At 50.6% G+C, this 21,915-nt stretch overlaps 1 protein-coding gene across 1 annotated transcript in view; it reads right to left on the reverse strand.

The window, feature by feature from the left end:
• The window catches only part of Stk40 (serine/threonine kinase 40), a 37,536-nt gene that overhangs the window by 8,411 nt on the left and 7,210 nt on the right, over nt 1-21,915 (reverse strand). Inside the window, exons 2-6 of the mRNA XM_052717985.1 lie at nt 9,036-9,155; nt 7,376-7,461; nt 6,909-7,052; nt 4,058-4,285; nt 3,336-3,388 (exon numbers count right to left, since the gene is read on the reverse strand). Of these exons, the coding sequence (XP_052573945.1) occupies nt 3,336-3,388; nt 4,058-4,285; nt 6,909-7,052; nt 7,376-7,461; nt 9,036-9,147 (623 nt within the window). The 5' untranslated portion in view covers nt 9,148-9,155. The remainder of the gene's footprint in view (nt 1-3,335; nt 3,389-4,057; nt 4,286-6,908; nt 7,053-7,375; nt 7,462-9,035; nt 9,156-21,915) is intronic.

Consider the following 21,915-nt stretch of genomic DNA (forward strand, 5'->3'; position numbering starts at 1 on the left):
TTTCTAGGAAGCTCATGGTGTGGTCCTCCCACTACAGCTGGGGATGAAAGGGAGGGTGGCCTTTGTCAAGAGGACCTAGGGGAGCACCAGTGAGGAAGGGTGTCTCTTCCCTAACTGCACTGGCTTGTGCTTACTGGTCGAGCATGGCAGCTGGGGAACAGTGGGGAGATGCTCAATGAGGGGCCTTGTGCACGTCTTTCTAGAAGAGCCTCCAGGGCAGCAGGAGGGTGGGCTCAAGAGCAGGGTATGTGGCTGTGAGTGGACTTCCCCAGGAGCTGCATCCAAGAGGCTCTGAGAGCCCTTCAGCTACCTCAGGGCTCGGCATAAACAAAGGCCAGTCTGTCTCCACATTCCCAGGGGAGATGTGGGCTCCAGCTCTAGCCCAGGATGCCCTGCAGGATAGAGCCTAAGAATGCAGATGAAGGGTCCCAGTGAGGCTCATCTGCATGCTGGGGTGTGGAATGCCCCAGCTGTGAGCCTCCTCTGTCACTGCTCCTGACACAGGACTGACTGTAAGGTTTCACAGAACAGCACCAGGGTTCTGTGCCGGCCACTGCGGCCACAGATGCATCCTGTGGTCTCAGGCGTGGGATGCTGGGAGGGTATAGTCAAGCAGGGGCAGTGGGCCCGATCCCACCTCTGCCATTTCCTTGCTGTGTGAAGCTCCTGCTAAACTCAAATGTCCTTTTCTATGAGGGGAGAAAACGGCAATGCCTGACTCTCAGGATCAGACTGGATCTGCCTGGGTAAGAAGACAGGCTCCAGTGGACACAGAACTCCAGGCTTGCCAGAAGAAGCTGCCAACAGCCTCATTCTCTGCCAGCTCGCATGCCATGCCCAGGACAGCCTAGGAAAGCCACTGTCTCCGACATGGGTGGCAACCGGCCCTGGAGCACATGCACTGGTGTTGCCGCTCTAGGTCCTGCAGCAGGACGGCCAACTTTCTGCCTGTGGAGGCTGCTCTACCACTGAGGTACCTGGAGTCTCTCCCACAGGAAACGCCATGGTCAGCCCAGAGACCTCCTAAGGCTTGGCAATGCTTGCCTGCCTCGCCACAACCACCCACATTGGCAGGGTGGCACACAGCTCCCCAGGAGTCCCAGACCCCTCAGCTGGTTCTGACAGGAGGGTAAGGGCATCGAGGGGTGGCGGGGTGATGTGCGTCAGCAGGGGCTGCTTTGGGTGAGTCACACTTCAGCTATGGCCTCTGGGCTACCACAGTGTTCTGCTTTTCTAGGAACTGGTATGCAACTTGCCTACCCAAGAGGAAGGAGGAAGAAAGAACCCACAGTCAGCCTCATATAACCCCAAGGACTTCAGATTTCAGCCCTTGCTTTTTCCCAGTCCCTTCCCTGGGGGCTCTCAGCCCATTTGCATTCCACTGGCTAGCACAAGAGCCTGGGCAGGATGGGTGGGAAAGGGCTGGCAGGCCAAGGAGGAACTGGGAATATGAGGGGCTTTCCATGCTATGTCTCCTTGTACCTTTCCTGAGTCTGGGTACTTGAGCGAAAGGTAGCTGGACTGCATCTGTCCTAAGAGTACAGTGCTCTGCACCCGAAAGTCACTTGAGACCGGCTACAGCTGTGCTGAGGACTCCAGAGGTGCTCCTTCAGACCATACAGCAGGGGGGTGGGGCTGGGGGTGGGGCTGGGAGAAGGGAGAGAGGCAAAACCACCAGTGGAAAAAAGAGGCCACGCACACTGGTGCGGTTACCAGGCAGGAGCCCCACTGCATGTTTCCATGGCAACCCTCAGGATGCTCATTTAGAGAGCCAGCAAGACAACAAGCAGCTGCTACCAAGAGCCCAGGCTCTCTAGTCCAGCTGGTTGGGACATGGGTTCCTCAGTGTCCCACCAAGGGCCTAGAACAAACAGGACCCAAGTTTTCCTCTTTGTTATAGTTTCTTAAAGACAGGGTCTTTCTTGCTTATATAGCTCAGGTTGACCTCAAACTTATGATGCCCCAGCCTCTGGCTTCTGAGTGCTAGGAACAGGCGTAAGCCCTCACACTGATATGCTAAGTCATCTTAAGAGTCTCCACAACTTTAGGCCAAGGTGGCTAGCACCCTCCAGCGCCTGCCTTCCTCTCCTGAGTCCCAGGCAAGCCTGGGGGAACTGCAGGCCCCTCAGCCTCATCTGAGGAGTGGGAGTCTCTTCCGTCTCACTCAGAGAAACCTCAGGCTCTCTTAGAATTGACACTGGGGGTGTGTTTAGAAGTGCCAACCCCCACCTGGCAATTTTACATCTATTTGTATTGAGCTGCTCTTTGCAGGAAGGTGGGATCACTCCACTTCTACAGACGAGAAACAAGCTCAGTGTTGGTAACGGGACACATGGATGAATTCACTTAGCAAGTAAAGCGAAGAAGCAGACTCCAAATAAGAGGCAGTGCAGGGCGGGCTCGGAGCCAGGTCCGACCCCCACATCCTGCCCTTCATCTTCCCTAACTCCTCACTTAGCCAGATGGGGTCAAAGAAGCCCTGGAATTTCCTGTTTCCTCCCCTCCCCTCTGCAGAGTGTGACACTGAGGTTCTCATCCCTTCATGTTCTCAAGCTGGCGAATCTTTGCTCATCCTTCCTAGTCAGCCAGCTCCCATGCTGTCCTTGGTATGGATGTGACATGATACTTGTTTTCTGGTCAGCACCCCAGAAACAAGTCTGCAGTCCCAACGCCAGGGAGCCGGCGGAGAGAAGGGTAGTTTCGCCCTTGTCCAGTACTACCCGATGGCGCATCAGGCTGCAGCTGGGAAGCCTGGGGCCCTTGCCCCTCCTGTGAGACCCACCTCCTTACAGTTTCTTTCCTCATGACCATGGGGAGGCTTTAGCTACTGTACAAGGGCAGTGGGGCCCCTCCTGGACTGACCACATCATGGAACAAATCACCACCGTGACACTTGTGCTACGAGTATGTGCTGCTACCTGACCCAGAAGGGAAAGGGAGGGGAGAGGCCCAGGAAAGCAGCAGGTGAGGCGGTCCCTCTTCCCAGGGCTGCCTTTCTAGGACTGTGGCAGTCCTGCAGTCCTTCCTCCCGTGGGTCCTGAAACCTTACACCACTGCTCTAATCACGGCTAAAGGGGCCAGTGCCCAAGAGGGCAATCTGTTGCACCTCCCACAGCCCTCCAAGACCCAGGCAGCTCTGCCCACACTGGGAGTGCCAGTGCTTCTTCCTTTCCGTGACTCTGAACCCCTGGTTTCAGCAAGACACTATTGCTAGTCCTGGGCTGCCTGGATGCTGGGCTGTTCTGAGTCAGGATCCCGCGGACACTGCAGAGAACTGGGCAGCTGCAGCATGGAGCCCAGCTCGAGGGCTTCTCGGAGGAAGACGGGACACTTACCTTTTATTGAGCACCATGTTCCCAAGCTTCAGGTCTCTGTGCACGATGTTTTTCTGAAAACCAATGAGTGGATGGTTTGCACCAAAAAGTGAGAGGTGGGATGGGGTCCACTTTGAAAGATGGAGGGTCATAAGGGTCTGGGAAGGCAAGAACCCTCTAGGATCTGTCTCAGGCCTCATCAAGCATGCATCTCAAGTGGGTAAGAAGTGGCCTAGCAGTCTCCTCGGCTACTTCTTACCCCAGAGCAGCAGCTTATGGGAAAAGCCGCCACCGCCTCCACCTCCTCCTCCTCCTCCTCACTCAATCAACCATCCCCCGGAGAAAACAAGCTGCAGCCTGGAGGTGGGGGGCAAAGAGCCAGCGCTTCCCTTCTGCAACTGAGTACTCCAGGCTTGGCCCACAGGGCCCAGGAGGAGGCTCAAGCATTTCTGTCCTCCACCTCGGGGTACCTGACACCAGTCTTTCCAAAGCTCAGCTGGCCGGTGTAACTAACTGTCTCTTACAGTTACCCCTGAGCTGGGAGGCTCTCATTTAGCTTCTTGACTGACTGGGAATGACTGCATGGGCTCTGCTGGGCTGCCTCACCCAGGGCAGCGGAGAGTCTTCCCTCTGGGCACTCGGGCTGCAAAGCACATCTGAGGAGGTCAGAACCAAGCAGCTTTCTGCTAAGCCGAAGCTGAGAAGGATGCTGTTACTGCGGCACGTGGGGTCCTGGGCCTCACCTGGTGCAGGGCTTCCACCACGCGCACCACATCATAGAAAATGACCACAGTCTCCCGTTCACTGAGCCTCTTCTCCTTGATGACATAGTGCTGTAGGTTGATGAGGTCGGCGGTCTTGTCGCTGAAGTCGTGTGCACAGAGGCAGTCCAAGACGAGGCAGATGCGTTTCTTCATCTTCTTCACCATCCGGCCGGACTCTGTGTCCTCGACCGCTTCACAGGTGCGGTCCTGGGAGGCGAGGAGAGACAGAGGGTTAAGGCCCTCCTTTTAAGGTCCAGAGGGAAGTGGCTGAATTCTGCTGCTCTGGGTGAGGCACACCCAGGTGGCTATTCAAACCACTGAAACAAACCAGCAGGAGCCAATGAGTGGAAGACTGAGACCCACACAGCCTGACGGGGTAGTGTTCAGTTTCCTGTAGGTCAAGCGACATGCCCAGCACGCTCAAATTCAACATCTGAGATGAAGGCTTCATCACAGGGCAAGGGCTAGGGTCAGCACTGGGCATTTCAAGTCGACTGGCCCTCTCAGCCCAGTGCTGCGGCAGTGACACTGGCCCCTCGTACTGCACTCCCAGATTCCAGCTGTCACCAACGTCACTCTCATCCACCTTCAAGACTGCAGATGTTTCTGTTTCCTTTTTTGAGACAGGGTCTCACTATGTAGTAGTGACTGGCCTGGTACTTCATATGTAGACCAGGCTGGCCTTGAACTCACAGAGATCTGTCTGCTGGGATTAAAGTCATGTGCCACCACTCCAGGCATAAGACTGCAGAAGTTTAAGAGTGGTCACTCCTGGAAAGCTTCTGGGGTTACACAGTATTCTGTGTGTGACGGCTGATTCTGGTTGTCAACTGCATCTGTGACTGCATCTGTAATCAACTAACTGCCAAGTGATGCACTTGTGAGGGATCTTCTTTTTTTTTGGTTTTTCGAGACAGGGTTTCTCTGTGTAGCTTTGCGCCTTTTCCTGGAACTCACTTGGTAGCCCAGGCTGGCCTCGAACTCACAGAGATCCGCCTGGCTCTGCCTCCCAAGTGCTGGGATTAAAGGCGTGCGCCACCACCACCCGGCTGTGAGGGATCTTCTTAATCTGATTATTTGAAGAAGGAAGATCAACCTTAAATATGTGTGCCGCATTCTCTGGTGACAGCCCGTGTAAAAACAAGGAAGGAAACTGAGGGCCAGGCATGGTGGCGCACGCCTTTAATCCCAGCACTCAGGAGGCAGAAGCAAACAGATCTCTATGAGTTCAAGGCCAGTCTAGTCTGCATTTCCAGTTCTAGATCGGTAAGACGTGATGAGATAGATCTTGTCTCAAAAAACTGAAAAAAGAGGGGGACCCTGCTTTTGCCTGCTTACCCTCACTCCCTGGCAAGTCCATCTACCCCACTACTACAGCACTCCATCACTAGTATTAGAACTAACTTTGGGCTTCCAGACTGAAGCCCAGCCCTCTCTTCAGGCCTTCCGCACCAGACTGGGACTGCTCAAGTACCCAGCCTTGTGGACTAAACTACCAGATTCTCTGCTTTCCTGTCCTCAGGCAGCCATTGTTGGACTACCTGGATCCACAGCCTGGGAGCCAGTCAATAAATTCCCCTTATGTTCCTTTACAGAACCCTAACTGTCTCAGATAATGCCATGAAGCTCTCTTCAGGGCTATAGAGGCAAGGGATACAGTGCTGGCCTCATAGCTCCATCTCAGGAGTCTAGTTCCTCACTCATAAAGGGGAGCTAGCAATCCCTCCCTCCCCGAGGCCAAGGATAAGTCAGCCAAGCAAACAAAGCCTGCTGCAGCCAGGGTCAGCTGCCGACACAGGGCCCACAGCCCCAGTCACCCTCCTCCCTCTCCTTACTGCAAGGGACCCCAAGTGTGACAAAACAGTGCAACGTGTCTGCTGGGGTCCTGCTGGCCAGAGAAGGCCTGCTTACTGCCAGTAGATAGCCAAAGCCCTCTGGGGAATAGACCAAATAGCAGATTTCTCCTAAAAGCAGGGTCAGAGTTGGGCTTTGCTTGCTGCAGGGTCTGGGCCCAGTGTTCAACACACAGATAACCGCTCAAGATACTTTTGGTCACCTCTGTTCTGTCATACAAACGAAGGCCAAGCATACGAAGATACCAAAATTGCATATGAAGATATCAGAATCAAGATACTAAAATCGACTTCATTTCTGTTTAATGAAAATGCTCCAATTTCTGGAGTTGCCTCTAATGGCAAGTCTAAGGATAAGAGCTTGACAGGTGTGGACGTGGGTGGGGATTTTACTGTTATCCTCGGGCTGGGAAGCTACAGTTCACCCTCATTAGCGTGTTCCACTTGTTTTTTGTCAGAGAGCAAACTGACAGGGAACAATGGTGATGATGAACAGGTGTCACAGTGGCCACGACTACCAGCCTTAGGGCAGGTGCAGCCATGATTCTCCCTGTTCTTTAGAACATGGGTCTGGGGCTCAGAGACCTGAAATGCCTGGGCAGGCAAAAGGACTGTGGTATAGTCACACTGTGGGAGCTGACCACAGGTGACCCCGACTCTTGCTCTGTCTTCCAGTCCAGCCTGCCAATCTAGACAACACAGCTGGAAATGGCATGGAGACATTAAATGACTTCCTTTTTCCCCCTCAGAAAAGCAGCTCCTCCAGCAAGCCTGGCCGCTGTAAGTTGTCATTTGTGACCAATCCTGGTAGGCTGAAAGCACACTGAGAGCACTGGAGCAGCCAGCATGGCCCTAGCCTGATTCCAAATCCCCCTGCTCAGGGCCTGGCAGCCAGTAGGGAAGAATACTGGGCGTCACACAGAGTAGATGTGGCTCTAACAGATGCCAGGCACGGCAAGGAGCGTGGGGCCACTCACCTGGAAGAGGCCGTGGTGATGGACCACCCCGTCCTGTGTGTGCAGCAGGGACAGCAGCGAGTACTCGGTGTGCAGCAGCATCTTGCCCTGCCTTTCCTCCTGGCTCTCTATTCCTTGCTCTCCTCTCTCCTCGAGGGTGAGGATCTTTCGGGAAGCACAGAAAGAAAAAGAGCAATGCTTTCCTCCCCCAGAACGGCTGGACAGGGGAAGCAGGTTCACGTGTGCCGTGTGATGCCTGCGCCTGACCGCAACCGCATGCAGGCATGCACGGCTGGCAGCTGCTTTCCTTCACAGCCTGTAATTCATGCAGAGCTCTTTAATCAGGAGCCGAGTGAGACTGTGAACCTGACGGCTTGTCGGGAAGAAATGGGGCTACTTCTGCTCCCAGGTGAGGCAGGGGTGAAGGCAAAGAGGAGACAGCAGCTGGGGCAGCCCGGTTCTGAGGGTCTCGGCCTGTGCTTGCTTACCTTCAACTGATAGAAGTCATCTGTGCCATCTTTCCTCGCCAGACACTGCACAATGCTCGGTACCGGTGAGTTGCCCAGACGGGGGCCTACGGCACATAAAGCCATGAGCTCACTTTCCAGAACATCACCACAGGCCTTCTCACCAGATGCTCTCTTTATACCTACTGTGTGTGTCGTTCCCCCACCCCCTCCACCCCCGCAAAGTCTTTTGGTGGAGAGTTCTACATCTTACAAAGCAGAGGAGGACCTGTGTGTACCTGCCTGATATATACCTGGCTTTGGTGAAGAGTTCTACATCTTACAAAGTGGAGAGGATGTGTGTGCATCCGCCTGATATATACCTGGCTTTGGTGGAGAGTTCTACATCTTACAAAGCAGAGGAGGACCTGTGTGTGCATCCGCCTGATATCTACCTGGCCTTTGCTGACACATTCCTCCCAAAGGCTTTCCAGTGTCTAGTGTGGTACACGCTTATAACCCTAGCACTCAGGAAGCTCTGCAGGAGGATGGCCAGCTTGAGGTCAGCCTGGGCTGGACAATAAGGCCCTTCCTGGCGTCCCTATCCACAGATCTTCTTCACATATGCCCCATCTTGTTCATCTGCTTCGAGTACTCAGCTGAAGTCTTTTTTCCCAAAAAACATGCTAAATTCTGTGAGGGCACAAGTGACCCATCTCCATCACTGTTTACCTCTACACCCCAAAAAAAGCACAGGGCCATTTGCTGGCAGCAGGCACCATTAGGAGCTGTTTGCTGGGTATCTGAAGTTGAAACTGGGCTGTGCCTGTAAGTCCCAAAGGCTGTCCTAAAGCAAAAGTGCCACCAAGCCCCTGGTGCCAGAGCCCACACTACCTGCAGCCCTAGCCAGCAGCAACCTTGACTGGCTGGACCTCAGACACCATGCAGGATGCCCTGCTGCTCCTCAGCCTGCTGAAAACATTCAATTCCAAAGGATTTCCACAGTATTCTATAAGAAGTTCAGGGCCAGGCATAGTGGCACTGGCCTTTAATTCCAGCACGTGGGAGGTAGAGGCAGGCAGAGCTCTGTGGGTCCAAGACCAGCTTGGTCTCATAGAGACAGATCCTGTCTCAAAACACCCCTCCCCAAAACTAAATAAATGTAAGAAGTTCACAGAAATTCTATTAAAAAACACTGAAATCAGCCGGGCGGTGGTGGCGCACGCCTTTAATCCCAGCACTCGGGAGGCAGAGCCAGGTGGATCTCTGTGAGTTCGAGGCCAGCCTGGACTACCAAGTGAGTTCCAGGAAAGGCGCAAAGCTACACAGAGAAACCCTGTCTCGAAAAACCAAAAAAAAAAAAACCAAAAAAAAAAAAAACACTGAAATCAATCATGTCATTCAAGAAAGTCAAATAGTGCCTTAGATGGTGGGTCAAGGGTTCTGATGTAGCTATGTGCTTTTGTGAGCTTGTTGAGACTCTGGAATTCTTATCTCAGGAGTGGGAGGTAAGAGCCTGGCTCTTGATCTAAAGCTGGCGTGGTGACAAAAACTGACCACCTTTGCTATGGAGTGACCTCAGCCCTAGGTTTACCATTGATAGATCAGGGTCCTTGCTGGGCACATTACTCTGCTGTCCATAGGTGAGAATGAGAGCCCTTGCGCCCTGGCCACGCCCACTCCCCCAGGGTCAGCCACTTACCCAGGACGAACGGCCCTGCTCTCTTGGCATTATTTCCAGCAATGCCACTCCCTAGAGCCTTGGCCTTGGCCGACGTTTCCCCAGCTCCCCTATCTGACGCTCTCCGCTTCATTCTCAGTTCTGGACAAGACAGAAAAGATCCTTCTGTTGAGTGAACCAACAACTTCCCTTACATGAACCCAGCCAGGCAGTCTAACCCGAGGATACATCACACAGCTGCCGCCACCACCTTCTCCCCGCCAGGAGGAGCACCCGAGGTTCCTGAGGACAAAAGAACCACAGCTCCTTTCCTTGAGCTGTGGTGGCACTTTTGTCTCAAAACACCCCTTTTGCATCACACCAATGGCAGATGTCCTTGAAGGCAGCAGCCACATACCATAGAGGGAGTAAGGGTGGGTACATCTGCTGTAAAGGGGCCAGTGGGATCCCAAGAGGAGGATAGGACTGTGTGGGTGCTGAAGACAAACCTCTATAAAGACAACCTAGGCAACCAAGCCCCAGCCCTGAGCAGTTCTTCTCAAAGTGCCCCCCATCTCCAATGCTCACAGCTCAAAGACCTGTGGTACCGCCCCCACCCAGGTTATCTCCAAGGAGTGATGGGCTGGGGGACCCTGAGAAATGGCCCCTTATACATGATGCTTAGTACTTCTTGCCCACAAAGTTTGAGGAGTACTGGCCTAAAGTTTGATATGTAGTCAAGAATGACCTTGAATTTTTTTACTTTTTTTTTTTTTTTTAATTCGGAGCTGAGGACCGAACCCAGGGCCGTGCGTTTGCTAGGCAAGCACTCTACCACTGAGCCAAATCCCCAACCCCTTCTTTTACTTTTAATTTATAATGAACTATCCATTATGATCACTTGAAAGTATTAGATGCAAGATAAACTTTTTTTTTAATGAATACTAACTTTTTTTTTTTTTTTTTCAATACAGGGTTTCTGGGTAGGCCTGGCTGTCCTGGAACTCACCCTGTAGACCAGGCTGGCCTCGAACTGCCTCCCAGGTGCTGAAATTAAAGGTATTCACCATCACTGCCCAGCATAATGAATACTAACTTAGAATTTGTGTGGGTATTTTGCCTGCCCGTATGTCTGAGGCAGTACATGCGAGTCTGGTGCCTGTGGAGGCCAGCAGAGGGCACTGGATCCCTGGAACTAAGTTAAGACAGTTGTGGGCTGCCATATGGGTGTTGAAAATTGAACCCAGGTCCTCTGTAAGAGCAGCAAGTGCTCTCAACTGCTGAGCTATCTCTCTAACTCCAAGATACTAACTTAAAAAAAAAAAAAAGAGCTGGGGATTTAGCTCAGTGGTAGAATGCTTGCCTAGCAAGTGCAAGGTCCTGGGTTCGGTCCTCAGCTGGGGGGGGGGGGGATAAAGGAAGGAAGGAAGGATGGATGTATGAATTGGGGATAGTGAGAAATGAGGGAGGGTTACTGTCCCTGCCAATCAACGGGGTTGTAGCTTTCCTGATAACCCATCCAACCAATGGGGGTGTAGCTTTCCTGATAACCCATCCCCTTTAGGGCTTCAATACAAGGCAAAACAGGGCGCTAGGTTCTGCGAGACATTAACCTCATGACGCAGATAACAGAAACATAGGTTCTTGTTCTCCAAGTCAAACCCCTTGGGGAGACAGAGCCCAGGTAGAAAGGGAAGGCAGAGGTCACAGAGTGCCCCAGTGCAGGCTAAAGTTCAGGGAGAAGTTCACAGGGTGGGCTGAGAAAGCAGTATCAACAGTCCTAGGAGAGGGTCTCATGAAAGTAAGCGTGCAGAGGCCATCAGCAACAAGTTCCCAAGAGTCTATGCTGCTGAGAGTCCGATGTGGGGCAGGGAGTGGGGAAGGAAGCCATGAGAGGATTAGTGGCATTTCAGAGTGTAGCCTTGGCCATCCATTCCCCACAGGGCTGAGAGAGAGTACCAAACTTATCTTAGAATTTCTTTTTCCATACAGAAGGAATTGGCATTCTCTGCACCAACACTGAAAAACAGGCCAACATGAAAACTAAGGACGCTAACCTCACCACCTAGATGCCTGCTCTCCGGACAGGCTTCTGTATCTCCTCAGTTTTCACTGTCACAAAGTAATATAAATCACTGTAAAAATATGGACCACACTCTGATGCCATTTTGCAGTTTCCTTTCTCCCTATTTTAGGTAGAATTGTATTGGTGCATGTCTTTATTCCCAGCACTTAGAAGGCAGAGGCAGACAGGTATCTGTGAGCTCAAGGCCAGCCTGGTCTATATATAGAGTTCCAGGACAGCCAGGGCTATACAGAAATGACTGTCTCAAAGTAAAACAAAACAGAGCACTTGCCTAGAGTGTCCAAGGCCTTGGGTTCCATCTTTATCACAGCAAAAAATGAATAGATTTGTACATGATTAAAAGCACCCTGACAAACTTCTCCAGTGGCATCGTGTGAGATATGGTTTACCTCCTACTCTATGAACATCCACTTCCTTCATTTTCCTCTTTATGGTCACACATATGCCCATATATTTTAGCTCTTTTTTCTTTTCTTTAAAGTTTAAACCCCAAGGCAGACCAACTGTAAATGTCAGCAGCTGGAAGAGGAGGGCATTAGCAGAGGGAAGGACCACTGCCATGGAGGTCAGCCACATTGCAAGCAGCCACCTGGGGGGGAGCGAGGGGACTGGGAGAGAAGGACAAAGGAGCCCAAAGTCCTAGACAAAGCAAATGTAGGTTCTGGCCAGCACAGAAAGAAAGAGACAAAGAAATAATTATTCTTATCCGAGTCAGGGCTCAGAAAGGTGGACAGACCCAGAAGACCGCAAGACTCCTAGGGACTGGTCGTGGCACTCTGTTCCCTCTCAGGTGAATGCCAAGAGGCAAGACTGCGGAACTGCAGGGTCAAATGGGGTAAAGAACTTTATTTTTTATTATTTTCATTTTTTTTTTTCAAACAGTCTCACCGTAGCTCAATGGTTCTCAATCTTCCTAATGCTGTGACTTTTTAATAATTACGTTGTGGTGACCCAACCATAAAATTATTTTTATTGGGGGCTGGAGAGATGGCTCAGCAGTTAAGAGCACTGACTGCTCTTCCAGAGGACCTGAGTTCAATTCCCAGCACCCACATGGCAGCTCACAACTGTCTGTAACTCCAAGAGCTGACACCCTCACACAGACATGCATGGAGACAAAAACGTTGTTGCACCAAAAAAAAAAAAAAAAAAAAAAAAAAAAAAATTTTTTTTCGTTGCTACCTTATAACTGTAATTTTTTATTATGAATTATAATGTAAAATCTGTTTTCCTGTGGTCTTAAGCCACCCCCGTGAAAGGGTCATTCAATCCCCAAAGGGGTTATGACCCACGGGTTGAAAACCACTGTGTCTAGCACATGGTGACTAAGAGTTCACTATATAGTCCAAGCTGGCTTCAAACTTGTGGTGATCCTTTCTCAGGCCCCCAAGTGTTTAGCTTATAGCTGTGAGCTATATGCCTGGCAGGGTGAACTTTTTTTTTCCAAAGTGTTTGACACATAGTGGTAAGCTGTTCCCAGGAAGGCTAAGGCGACTGACAGTCCCCATTAGCCAGCCATGTGGGGGAAGGGAACCATAGGTTCTGTATCTGCAGTAGGACTGTCTCCTTACTCTTGCAAATGACCCATTTCATGAGTAATAGAAGGGATATTTTTTTTTTTTTAATTTATTTTTGCTTGGTGGTGGTGGTGGCGGCGGCGCATGCCTTTAATCCCAGTACTTGGGAGGCAAGACAGGCAGATCTCTGTGAGTTTGAGGCCAGCCTGGTCTATGGAATGAGTTCCAGGATAGCCAGGACTGTTTCACAGAGAAACCCTGTCTCGAAAAAAAAATATTTTTATTTTATGTGCATAAGTTCTTTGCCTGCATGTATGTCCATGTAAGGGTGCCATGTTTCCTAGAACTGGAGTTACAGACAACTGTGAGTCGCCATGTGGGTGCTAGGAACTGAACCCGGGTCATCTGGAAGAGCAGTCAGTGCTCTTAACTGCTGAGCCATCTCTCCAGCCCTGATACTATTACTTTTAAAGTCATAATTCTTTTTCTTTTCTGTTTTTTTATTTTATTTATTTATTTTTTTATGTATTTTTTTTAGTTTCTGTAGCTGAGGACCCAGGGCCTTGTGCTTGCTAGGCAAGCTAAATACCCAACACCCCCCCCCTTTTTTTGTTTTTGAGACAGGGTTTCTCTGTGTAGCCCTGACTGTCCTTGAACTCACAGAGATCCACCTGCCTCTGCCTCCCAGTTACTGGGACTAAAGGCGTGCACCACCACCTGGCAAGTCCCAATTCTTTATGTCTGAGGTTGAGCTTGTTCTACACGCTTACTGGTTATATGTATTTGGCATTGTGGGAATACTTTCTCCCTCCATCACGTGAGTCTCAGGGACTGAACTCAGCGGACCCCTGTCCTCTGCTTTTTATTTCCATGTGTATGGAAGTGTCACTATTTAAACTGCTATCCAGTAAAATATCTGTCTGTTCCTTTAGCCTTTGCTGGTATCCTGGAAAGCTTCCTCATGCTGAGGGTCACAAGTCCTATCACTTTGGGCTTCTCCTAACATCCACAATCCCCAGATGGAGTGGGAGCCTCGGACCAATTCGGCTATGAACTCTACAAAGAAGTTCATGTGGAAGCAGTCACAAAACAGAGAGGAGTGCGACAGCTTTAGAGACACCCGAGAAGTCAGATGCTAGTGTGTGCCAGCGTCCCTGCTCTTTGCCTGGCTACCTCCTTGGCATCCCCAGTGTGCATATAACTTCCTCAGAGAAGCCAAGCTTGACAGCCCATTGCCAATGGCTCTCTCTCGGCCGGCCACTCACGGTACTTCCCAAATTTGGTAATAATGTATTTGTTTTAATGACTGTCACCACCACTAGAAAAAGAATCTCATATACACATAGGAACCACTGCACCTTGGCAATGAGGTAGACGCCTTTCCTCCTGTTGGTGACGGTTCTTGCCAGAGCCAGCAGCCCCTAGTAGTAGTTGGTATCACTACACTCCGATTCTGTCCTCTTGGGTGCTGGGCCTCCTCTTTCTTCCACAGTACCCCAGAGAGCACCAGGGAGGCACATCACATCTGTGTAGATGCTGCCTCTTCGCCTACACACAGTCTAGACGCCAGTTTGCTGGGAGCAGCTGTGGCCCAGACAATGAGTGGGCTTAGCCTGACCCCTCCTACCCCACTCAGGATTCTACTCAAGCAAACGGCATGGGAACAGCTCCAAGATGCTGGTAGACAGAAGGATGGGAGCAGATGGGCAGGGAGAGGGAAAGATGCTGGCAGGGAAGAGGTACCCAGAGCTGACTGAAGCTAAGGAAGCTTGTGAAGAGACAGGCCAGGAAAAGCGGAAGACTGGGCGGCTTTCAGACACAGACCTCCTTGCCTTGCCCCTACTCCAGACTGCAGATGCACCAGGAGGCTCCGCCCTGCCCTCAAGCCATCGTGACAGGGATGCCTCCAAGTATATCTCTACGTGGTCCACAAAAAGGCCTGTTTGAGGGATCCTGCACCTGTGGTAATGCAGTATTGGCTACTACAGTCTCAAAAGGACTTGGGCATTGCCCTGTCTTCAGCCTGGGGTGGAGGCTCCACCCTACCCCTCAGATTTCGCTTAAAGTTTCCTAGGTTGGGGTCCCAGCAGCCCAGGAACTCAACAGTCTCAGCTTTGAAGTTTGTAGAGCTTTGAATCTGCCAACTCACCCATGTTCTATCCATGCAAATTGGTGCCACACCCCTTAGGATCTCAACAGAAAGCTCAGTGAGGTAAAACCAGGAGTTATGGGGTACCTGAGAGGCCGAGAGGAAGGCACTAAAAAAGAACACAGCCCAGCAGCCCCACCACGTGCAGGTTGTAATGAGAACGGGAACTCTGAAAGCAAGCGGCTCTGCGGGCTTTGCTGGGCGTGGGGAATGTAAGCCAGCCACGAGCAGGTCTGTATAGGGTGTCTGTGCTGTAGTGTCATCTCACCTTAGAGCCACCGGGCAATGTGAGCCTTCAGCCAGAGCTAAAGATGCCCAGAGCCCAGGAGTGTGGGTACACACGGCAGGTACAGAAGGGCTGGGTGGGGCCAGGCAGGCCAGGCACTGATAGCAGAGCATGGTTAGACTTTGTGAACACACCTCCACATTTCCAAAGGGAGACAGGCTACAAAGACAGATGGTTCTGTGCTAAGAACAGTCTCTGTTCCCCCAGCTCGGTCTGGCCTCAATTCAACACAACTAAAAGGAACTAATGCCTGGCTGTGAAGGATCCAGCCACTCGCACCCAGAAGCATCCACACACCAGTTTGTGGGCTGCATAGACTCAGGGCAGAGGGAATCCCCTGCCTCAGTAAGCCTGAGGGGCAGCTATGGGCCTGCATATGGAGAGAAAGCATCACACTCAACCTCCTCAACTTTTGTTGTTTGAGATGGGAATCTTTCCATGTTGCCCAGGCTGGCCTTGAACTCCTGAGTTCAAGCCATTTCCTTGCTTCAGTCTCAGAACATCAGAGTCACAGACACCTCCTGGCTTGGGCCTAGGCTTCCTGAAGCAGCTACTGGGTTTCTGAGGAGTTGGGTGGCCCTGCAAACCAACACAATTAGGAAAAGAGCAGGACAGTCTTCCTGCCAAGGAAACAAACCGTGGGCCTGGGCGGTGAACTACTTACTGTGTGAACACATGTTTGTGTGTGTGCCCATGAACACAGCAGCTGGGAGCCGTGTTTGTCAGCAGCTGCCAGGGCCACTGGCCTATTCCAAACAACTATGTCTATTCTGCAGGGTCACGTCAGCCAACAATTCCATATGCAAGCTGTCCCTGCCAGCAGGTCCAATCCCCACCCTCAAGTTCCTGGCTGTCAAAAAAATAAACCTAAGTGCTCCTGAGCTGTGAACCAGAGATCCTCTAGTCTTTAACCTCTGGCATTTTCTACTGAAGGCAGGGACCTTACACCTCTACCTATGTCACCTGGCCCTTGAAGTGAGGGCAGAAAGTCAACTCGCCCTCAGCCTACATCCTATTTGCCAAGCACTGCTTGGGAGTCTGTGTCCAGACCCACTCCAGATTCTCCAAGGGCACTGTGGCTAGAATAACGTATCTTAGTCTAAAAGGACTCGGGTTCCAGCTGACTCATGCCCCGCCTACTCCTCTGAGCCAGAGAGATCACCATATGCTGGCAACCAAAGAGTTTGGAGTAAGTCAAATGCAGATTCAAACCCAGCACTATCACTGGTGATGAGCTCTTGGGCAAGGGTCTTTTTCTGTCTACATCTACAGAGAATGCCTTCCTTACTCCCATAGCTGTCCTCTGAATTGAGTGAGATAACTCACACCAAAGGTTTAGCAGAGGACCTGCTGGGATAGTATAACCATTTGACAATTTATGCTATTAGGAGCTTAACTACAGCTGGGTGTGGGTGTAGTGGCACATGCTTTTAATTCAAACAGAGGCAGGTGGATCTCTGTGAGTTTGAGGCAAGCCTGGTCTACACAACAAGTTCTAGGCCAGCCAAGGCTACACAGTGAGACAAAACCAAACCAACCAACCAACCAACCAACCAAACAAACAAACAAACAAAAGCTCAACCACAGTAGCACTGACTTTCTTCTACCCAAGGAAAAGCGGACAGTCACTGAACTGGGAGCTAAAGGGAGCGGAGTAGGAGGGTAGCCTGGCTTGAGGGTGTCGAATCTGCTGTGGCCCAACTGGTTGGTAGCTAGCCTGAGAGCAGGGCTCCACCAAGGGGCAGAAGAGGAAGCCTGGGGAGCTGAGGGGCTGAGGGCCTGGGGCAGAGCTGGGCAGAACAGGCATGTCTGCTGGAGAAGGCTGAGCACAGCTGTGTGGGGTCAACAGGAACACCTGCTCTGTGGAGTGGAGGCAGAGAATCACATCCTCCTGTTCACGGGTCCTTCAGAGAGCAGAGGCACCTATGTTCTGCAGGCTAGGACTGGCACACCACTCTACTTAGGCACAGTAAAGGGCCATCCAGATGATGAAGCCATCTTAGGCAGTTCTGCCATCCTGTTCCAGTTTGGGTACAGTGGGGCTAGGGATGAACATGAAAGGCAGATGCAGTACCTCTGGTCTAAGACCATTTGGAGCAGGTCTGGGAGAAGCATGGATGCTGGGCTGTGAACCTTTCCACTGCCAGACTTCCTGTAGAGCTAGTTCTAGGTGCACACATTTCTCAAACCAATAGAGAGTCAAAAGTTCTGTGCCATTCCCTCCTACTGTCCAAAGCTGCTATCCCTGATAATGGAACCACCGTGGGCCTCCTTATATGGCACATTAAGCAAAGATGTATTCCTTACTTATGCTCTTCTTTGGCAAAACTGAACTTAACTGTGACAACCTTGAGTTGAGGTACTTTCAAGATTTATTTATTTTATGTATATATGAGTGCTCTATCTGCATGTACATCTTTACACCAGAAGAGGGCATCAGATCCCACTATAGATGGTTGTGAGCTATCATGTGGTTGCTGGGAATTGAACTCAAGACCTCTGGAAGAACAACCAGTGCTCTTAACCCCTGAGCCATCTCTCCAGCCCCGAGTTGAGGTACTTTCAACAAAAATGGGTCTATATGCTTCAAAATCACCAATGCCAGTTAAAGAAAAGCTGAGGCTAGACACAGAGTTGTAAAACTATAACCACAGAACTCAGGAGGTGGGGGGAAGGAAGATGAACAGGTCAAGATTAGCTATTCGAGGTCATTCTCGGCCACACAGCAAGTTCAAAGCTAGACTGGGGACTTGTGAGACCCCATCTCCAAGAAAAAAAGAGAAGGTGGGGGGCAGGCTGAGCTGGGTAGGCTGGTTCATGTCTATAATCTCAACACTGGGATGGTTGAGGCAGAAGGACTGTTCTGAATCTGAGGCCAAATGATGAGTTCTAGGCCAACATGAGCTACAAAGTGAGTCTTTGTTGGTGGTGCACGCCTTTAATCCCAGCACTCAGGAGACAGAAGCAAGCGGGTCTCTGAGTTTGATCTACATAGCCATATTCCAGGCTAGCCAAGTCTACACAGTGAGATCTGGTCTCAAACAAAACAGCAAAAGAAACTAAAAACACCCAGAATTACCATTTCATAATTGCTTACTACAGCTAGCACAGTGGAGACCCTGGCAGCAAAAGTAGCTACAACAGTTAATTAATCTTTCATTCTATTGGGCATGATAAATTTAATTCAATAGTTACATACATTTCGATTGGCTTTGAAAATTATAATTTTATAAACTCAAAAAAAAAAACCCACCCAGTATCCCCCCTTGTATTTATGTGTAAGGGGTGATTCTGAAGAAAAAAGCCATAGAGGACATAGGCAACCAGCAAAGAATAAAGACACTCCCCACCTCACGTGCGTGCGTGTGTGTGTGTGTGTGTGTGTGTGTGTGTGTGTGTGTGTGTGCGTGTGTGTGTGTGTGCGTGTGTGTGTGTGTGTGAGCGCGCGCGCACTTGTAAATATACAATTATGGTACTGTGCCATTTACATTTCCTTAATTTTTTTTTTTTTTACTTATATGCATGTGTGTGAGTGTATAGCATGTGTGGATGTTCTCAGAAGAGGGCACTGGATCCCCTAAAGCTGGAGTTACAGGCAGTTGTAAGCCCCCTGATGTGGGTGCTGGGAACAAAGCTTGGGTCCTCTGGAAGAACAGCCAGTGCTCTTAACCACTGAGCCCTCTCTCCAGCCCCAGTGCTATTTCCTGGGTTTGAAAAGCATGTGTGAGTTACATAACAGATGCACAAGTGTTTAGGGATGGACAAGAGTCATGCTGCTTTATGTACTCTCAGAGACACAGGACCAAGTCCAACCTGCTGGAAGAGCTCCTAGACTCAGTCCACAGCTTAAAAGGCCTGGCTTTGGGTACATAATCCCAGTGGGAGAACCTGAAACCTCATCTTGCCAGGCAGAGTGAGCCTGGCATGAACAGATTTAGTCTTATATGGCCAAGAAAGGAGGAGAAAAATGAGGACTCTGCAATCTTCAGGTCAACCACCTGGTGGCGCCTTTCTGCAATGCATCCTTGGTATATCTCTGCACCAAGGGCAGGGTAGTGGGCCACGGCTCTCCTTCAGGCTAATGAGAAAGCATGCAGGGACCATTTCAAAGACAAGGAACACACTGCCTCTGCTAGCTGGGCAATGGACCGGACAGATAAGAGTTCATCAGGTGGCATCACCAACTATCTGCTGCAGAGGTGCTCCAAGGCTCCCAGTTTTCAGAAAGAAACCCAAGCTCCCCAGAGAGGCTGCCAGACCCAGGCTACCTCCCCCACCTCACTGCTCTTATAGGACGCTAAATGTAGCCCATGAGTCATGGGCGCTGTGTGTGCCATGAACGGTCTTGCCCTGCCCTTCTATATGGCCTGCTTGTCCTCAGTCCTCACTGAAGTGTCTGACACCTACACAGATACTCAAAGCCATTTGCCAGGAGTGGGTGATCTTCTGTACCACCCAGAGTAGCACCTGAACACACCTCAGCACTCTCTCACTGGGCCGCGACTACTGATTTGTTTAATTCCCCCATCCCAGGTTGTAGGCTCCCAGAGAACAAGTCCAACTCCTCTCTTTTTGCTTGAGCCCAGTCCAGTGCCTGCCAAAGGCCAAGAGAAAACAAGCCATGCATCTACAAGGCACCGAGGCCAATGTTAGGGCAGGGGATAGAGACAGCTGGATATGGAGGCACAAAGTGTGATTCACAGGTGAACCCTGCCCTCTGCCAGGCCGGGATTGGTATGGGATCAGACAGGAACTAGAACAGGGCAGACTAGGCAGTGTCTACCAGGAAAAAAAAATCCCAGGACAAACTGGGTGCAGCGGCACATGCCTGTTATCCCAGCACTCGGTTAACAGAGTTAGGAGGCCAGAGTCCAAGGCCAGACTGGGTCACATAGTGAGAACTGCCCCCTCCCCAAAAGAAAAAAAAAAAAAAAAAAAAAAAAGAAAGAGAAAATGAGAGAGAAAAGTACCCCAGTACTAGTGAGGCTGAGACAAGAGGATCTCTGTGAATTCAAAGCTAGCCTGAGCTACGGTGAGACCTTTCCTAAAATAAATAAATAAATAAATAAAAAGGCTCATGTCAGAAACGCATGGGCAGGACAAGGTCCAAACTGGGTCCTTTAGACAGTGGAGAGCCATCTCAACCATGGAGTCAAATCTATTCATGTGTAGAACCAACCCCCTTCCCCCCCCACCCCCTCACCCCCGCAATGAGGAAGGGACAGACCAAACCTTGATGCAAGGTGTCTTGGAATCCAAGTGGGAGGCCTATATTCTTACATTAACTATCACAAATAAGTTTTGCTTACAGCTTTATAGTTTACAAAACAAATACATATTTCTAACTGATCTGCCCAACACACACGAGCGCACACTTTCTAGAAACTGATGCTGAGAACCCACCTGAAGTCTAAGAACTAACTGGAAAAGTTGGGACAGGACTACAGGTTTTCCAAAGCTAAATCTGTTGCTTCTTTAACAGTCCCCACTACACCCGAGACTGCCAACTTGCCTACAGATCTGCTCTCTACACTCAAGAAAGCAAGGGGAATTCATGGCCCACGACGAAGGGTTTCAAGCCACTGACCAGTTAGTCAAATGCCAGTTAGGAGAGCAAGACCAATATGAGGTCATGTAAACCAGGGTTCAGGGTTAGTTCCCATCACTCACTTGCCTTGTGACCCTAAGCGAGTTAACTACTACCCTTTTGTGCGCCCTCTTTCCTCATTTATAAAAAAGGGATAGTAAACCCATCTTTCACAGGATGTCCAAAAGATCAGATGTTATCCTGGGGCTGGCAGGAGATAGACAAGTGTCCCTGCTGTGTGCATAGGTGACCAGGTAGAGAATCTCTCCAGGCATATGAATTTTCAGCTTGTACTTGAAGGGCACCTCCTACTTACTAAGGACCCATTCTTGGGGCTCCCCCCTCCAAATGCAGGGTTTTATTCACTATGCAGATCAGGCTGACCTCAATCTTGTGATCCTCCTGCTGCCTCTGCTGGGATTACAAGCATGTGCTACCATGCCCTGCCTGGGTTCTTACAACTTTCTCACTGTCCTTCTAGTTGTTTGTTTGTTACAATGCTGGGGATAGAACCTGGGCCTTATGCATACTAGGCAAGTTCCCTACTACTAAACTACACCTGCGGAGCCAACGTCTGCCTTTTCAGGGCTGAGAAACCAAGGCCTGGTGGCCAGGAGCTCCCAGAGGCCTGTGCTCTACTCTTGCCCTGGCTGGAATGAGACTGTTTCAGAGCTATTCCTTTGGATCTGAATGGTGGATATTGCTGAAGGAGGTGTGAATTCTCTCCCAGGATCTCAAAAGAACCACTGGAAACCATTTGCTTTGTGCTCTAGATGGATGCTGGGGGGATGGGGAGTTGAATTAGTAATCCTTTGACTTCAGCCAGGATTCCCTGATGACAAAGATCTGCATGTGCTGTCTCACCATTCCCAAACAGCCATGATTCCACTCACTTTTTAAAAGCAAGAGGATACACACAGCTCCAGTTGGTTAGGAAAATATAACACAGCATCATCCTTTGCATGCTGCACTGTACTGCCTGGGGGTTACTAGTGAGAGGGCTACAGAGAGTAATCCTCACCCGCTGCAGCCTCTCTGCTCCGGGCTTGTGGGAGACTACCTGCTGCAGCCAGAGAGGAAGTGACTCAGCCAGGGGGAAGTGGGAGGGGTGCTCACAAAGGGCCTGCACAGCTCCCCCAATACATCCGCTGCCAGCAGGCAGCCTTTCCTCAGCACAACTTGGTCCTGCTGAGCACTGCAGGCTGGGGACCAGAAGGGGCCTAAAAGCCTGCTCTGAAGCTTGTCTCTCTCCTCCAGGAGGCAGACTTTACAAATCAGCCCCACACCAGGAGACTGT

This window comes from Peromyscus californicus, unplaced genomic scaffold (assembly GCF_007827085.1).
Source record: "Peromyscus californicus insignis strain IS unplaced genomic scaffold, ASM782708v3 Scaffold_5__1_contigs__length_169319896, whole genome shotgun sequence".
Lineage (NCBI taxonomy): Eukaryota > Metazoa > Chordata > Mammalia > Rodentia > Cricetidae > Peromyscus > Peromyscus californicus.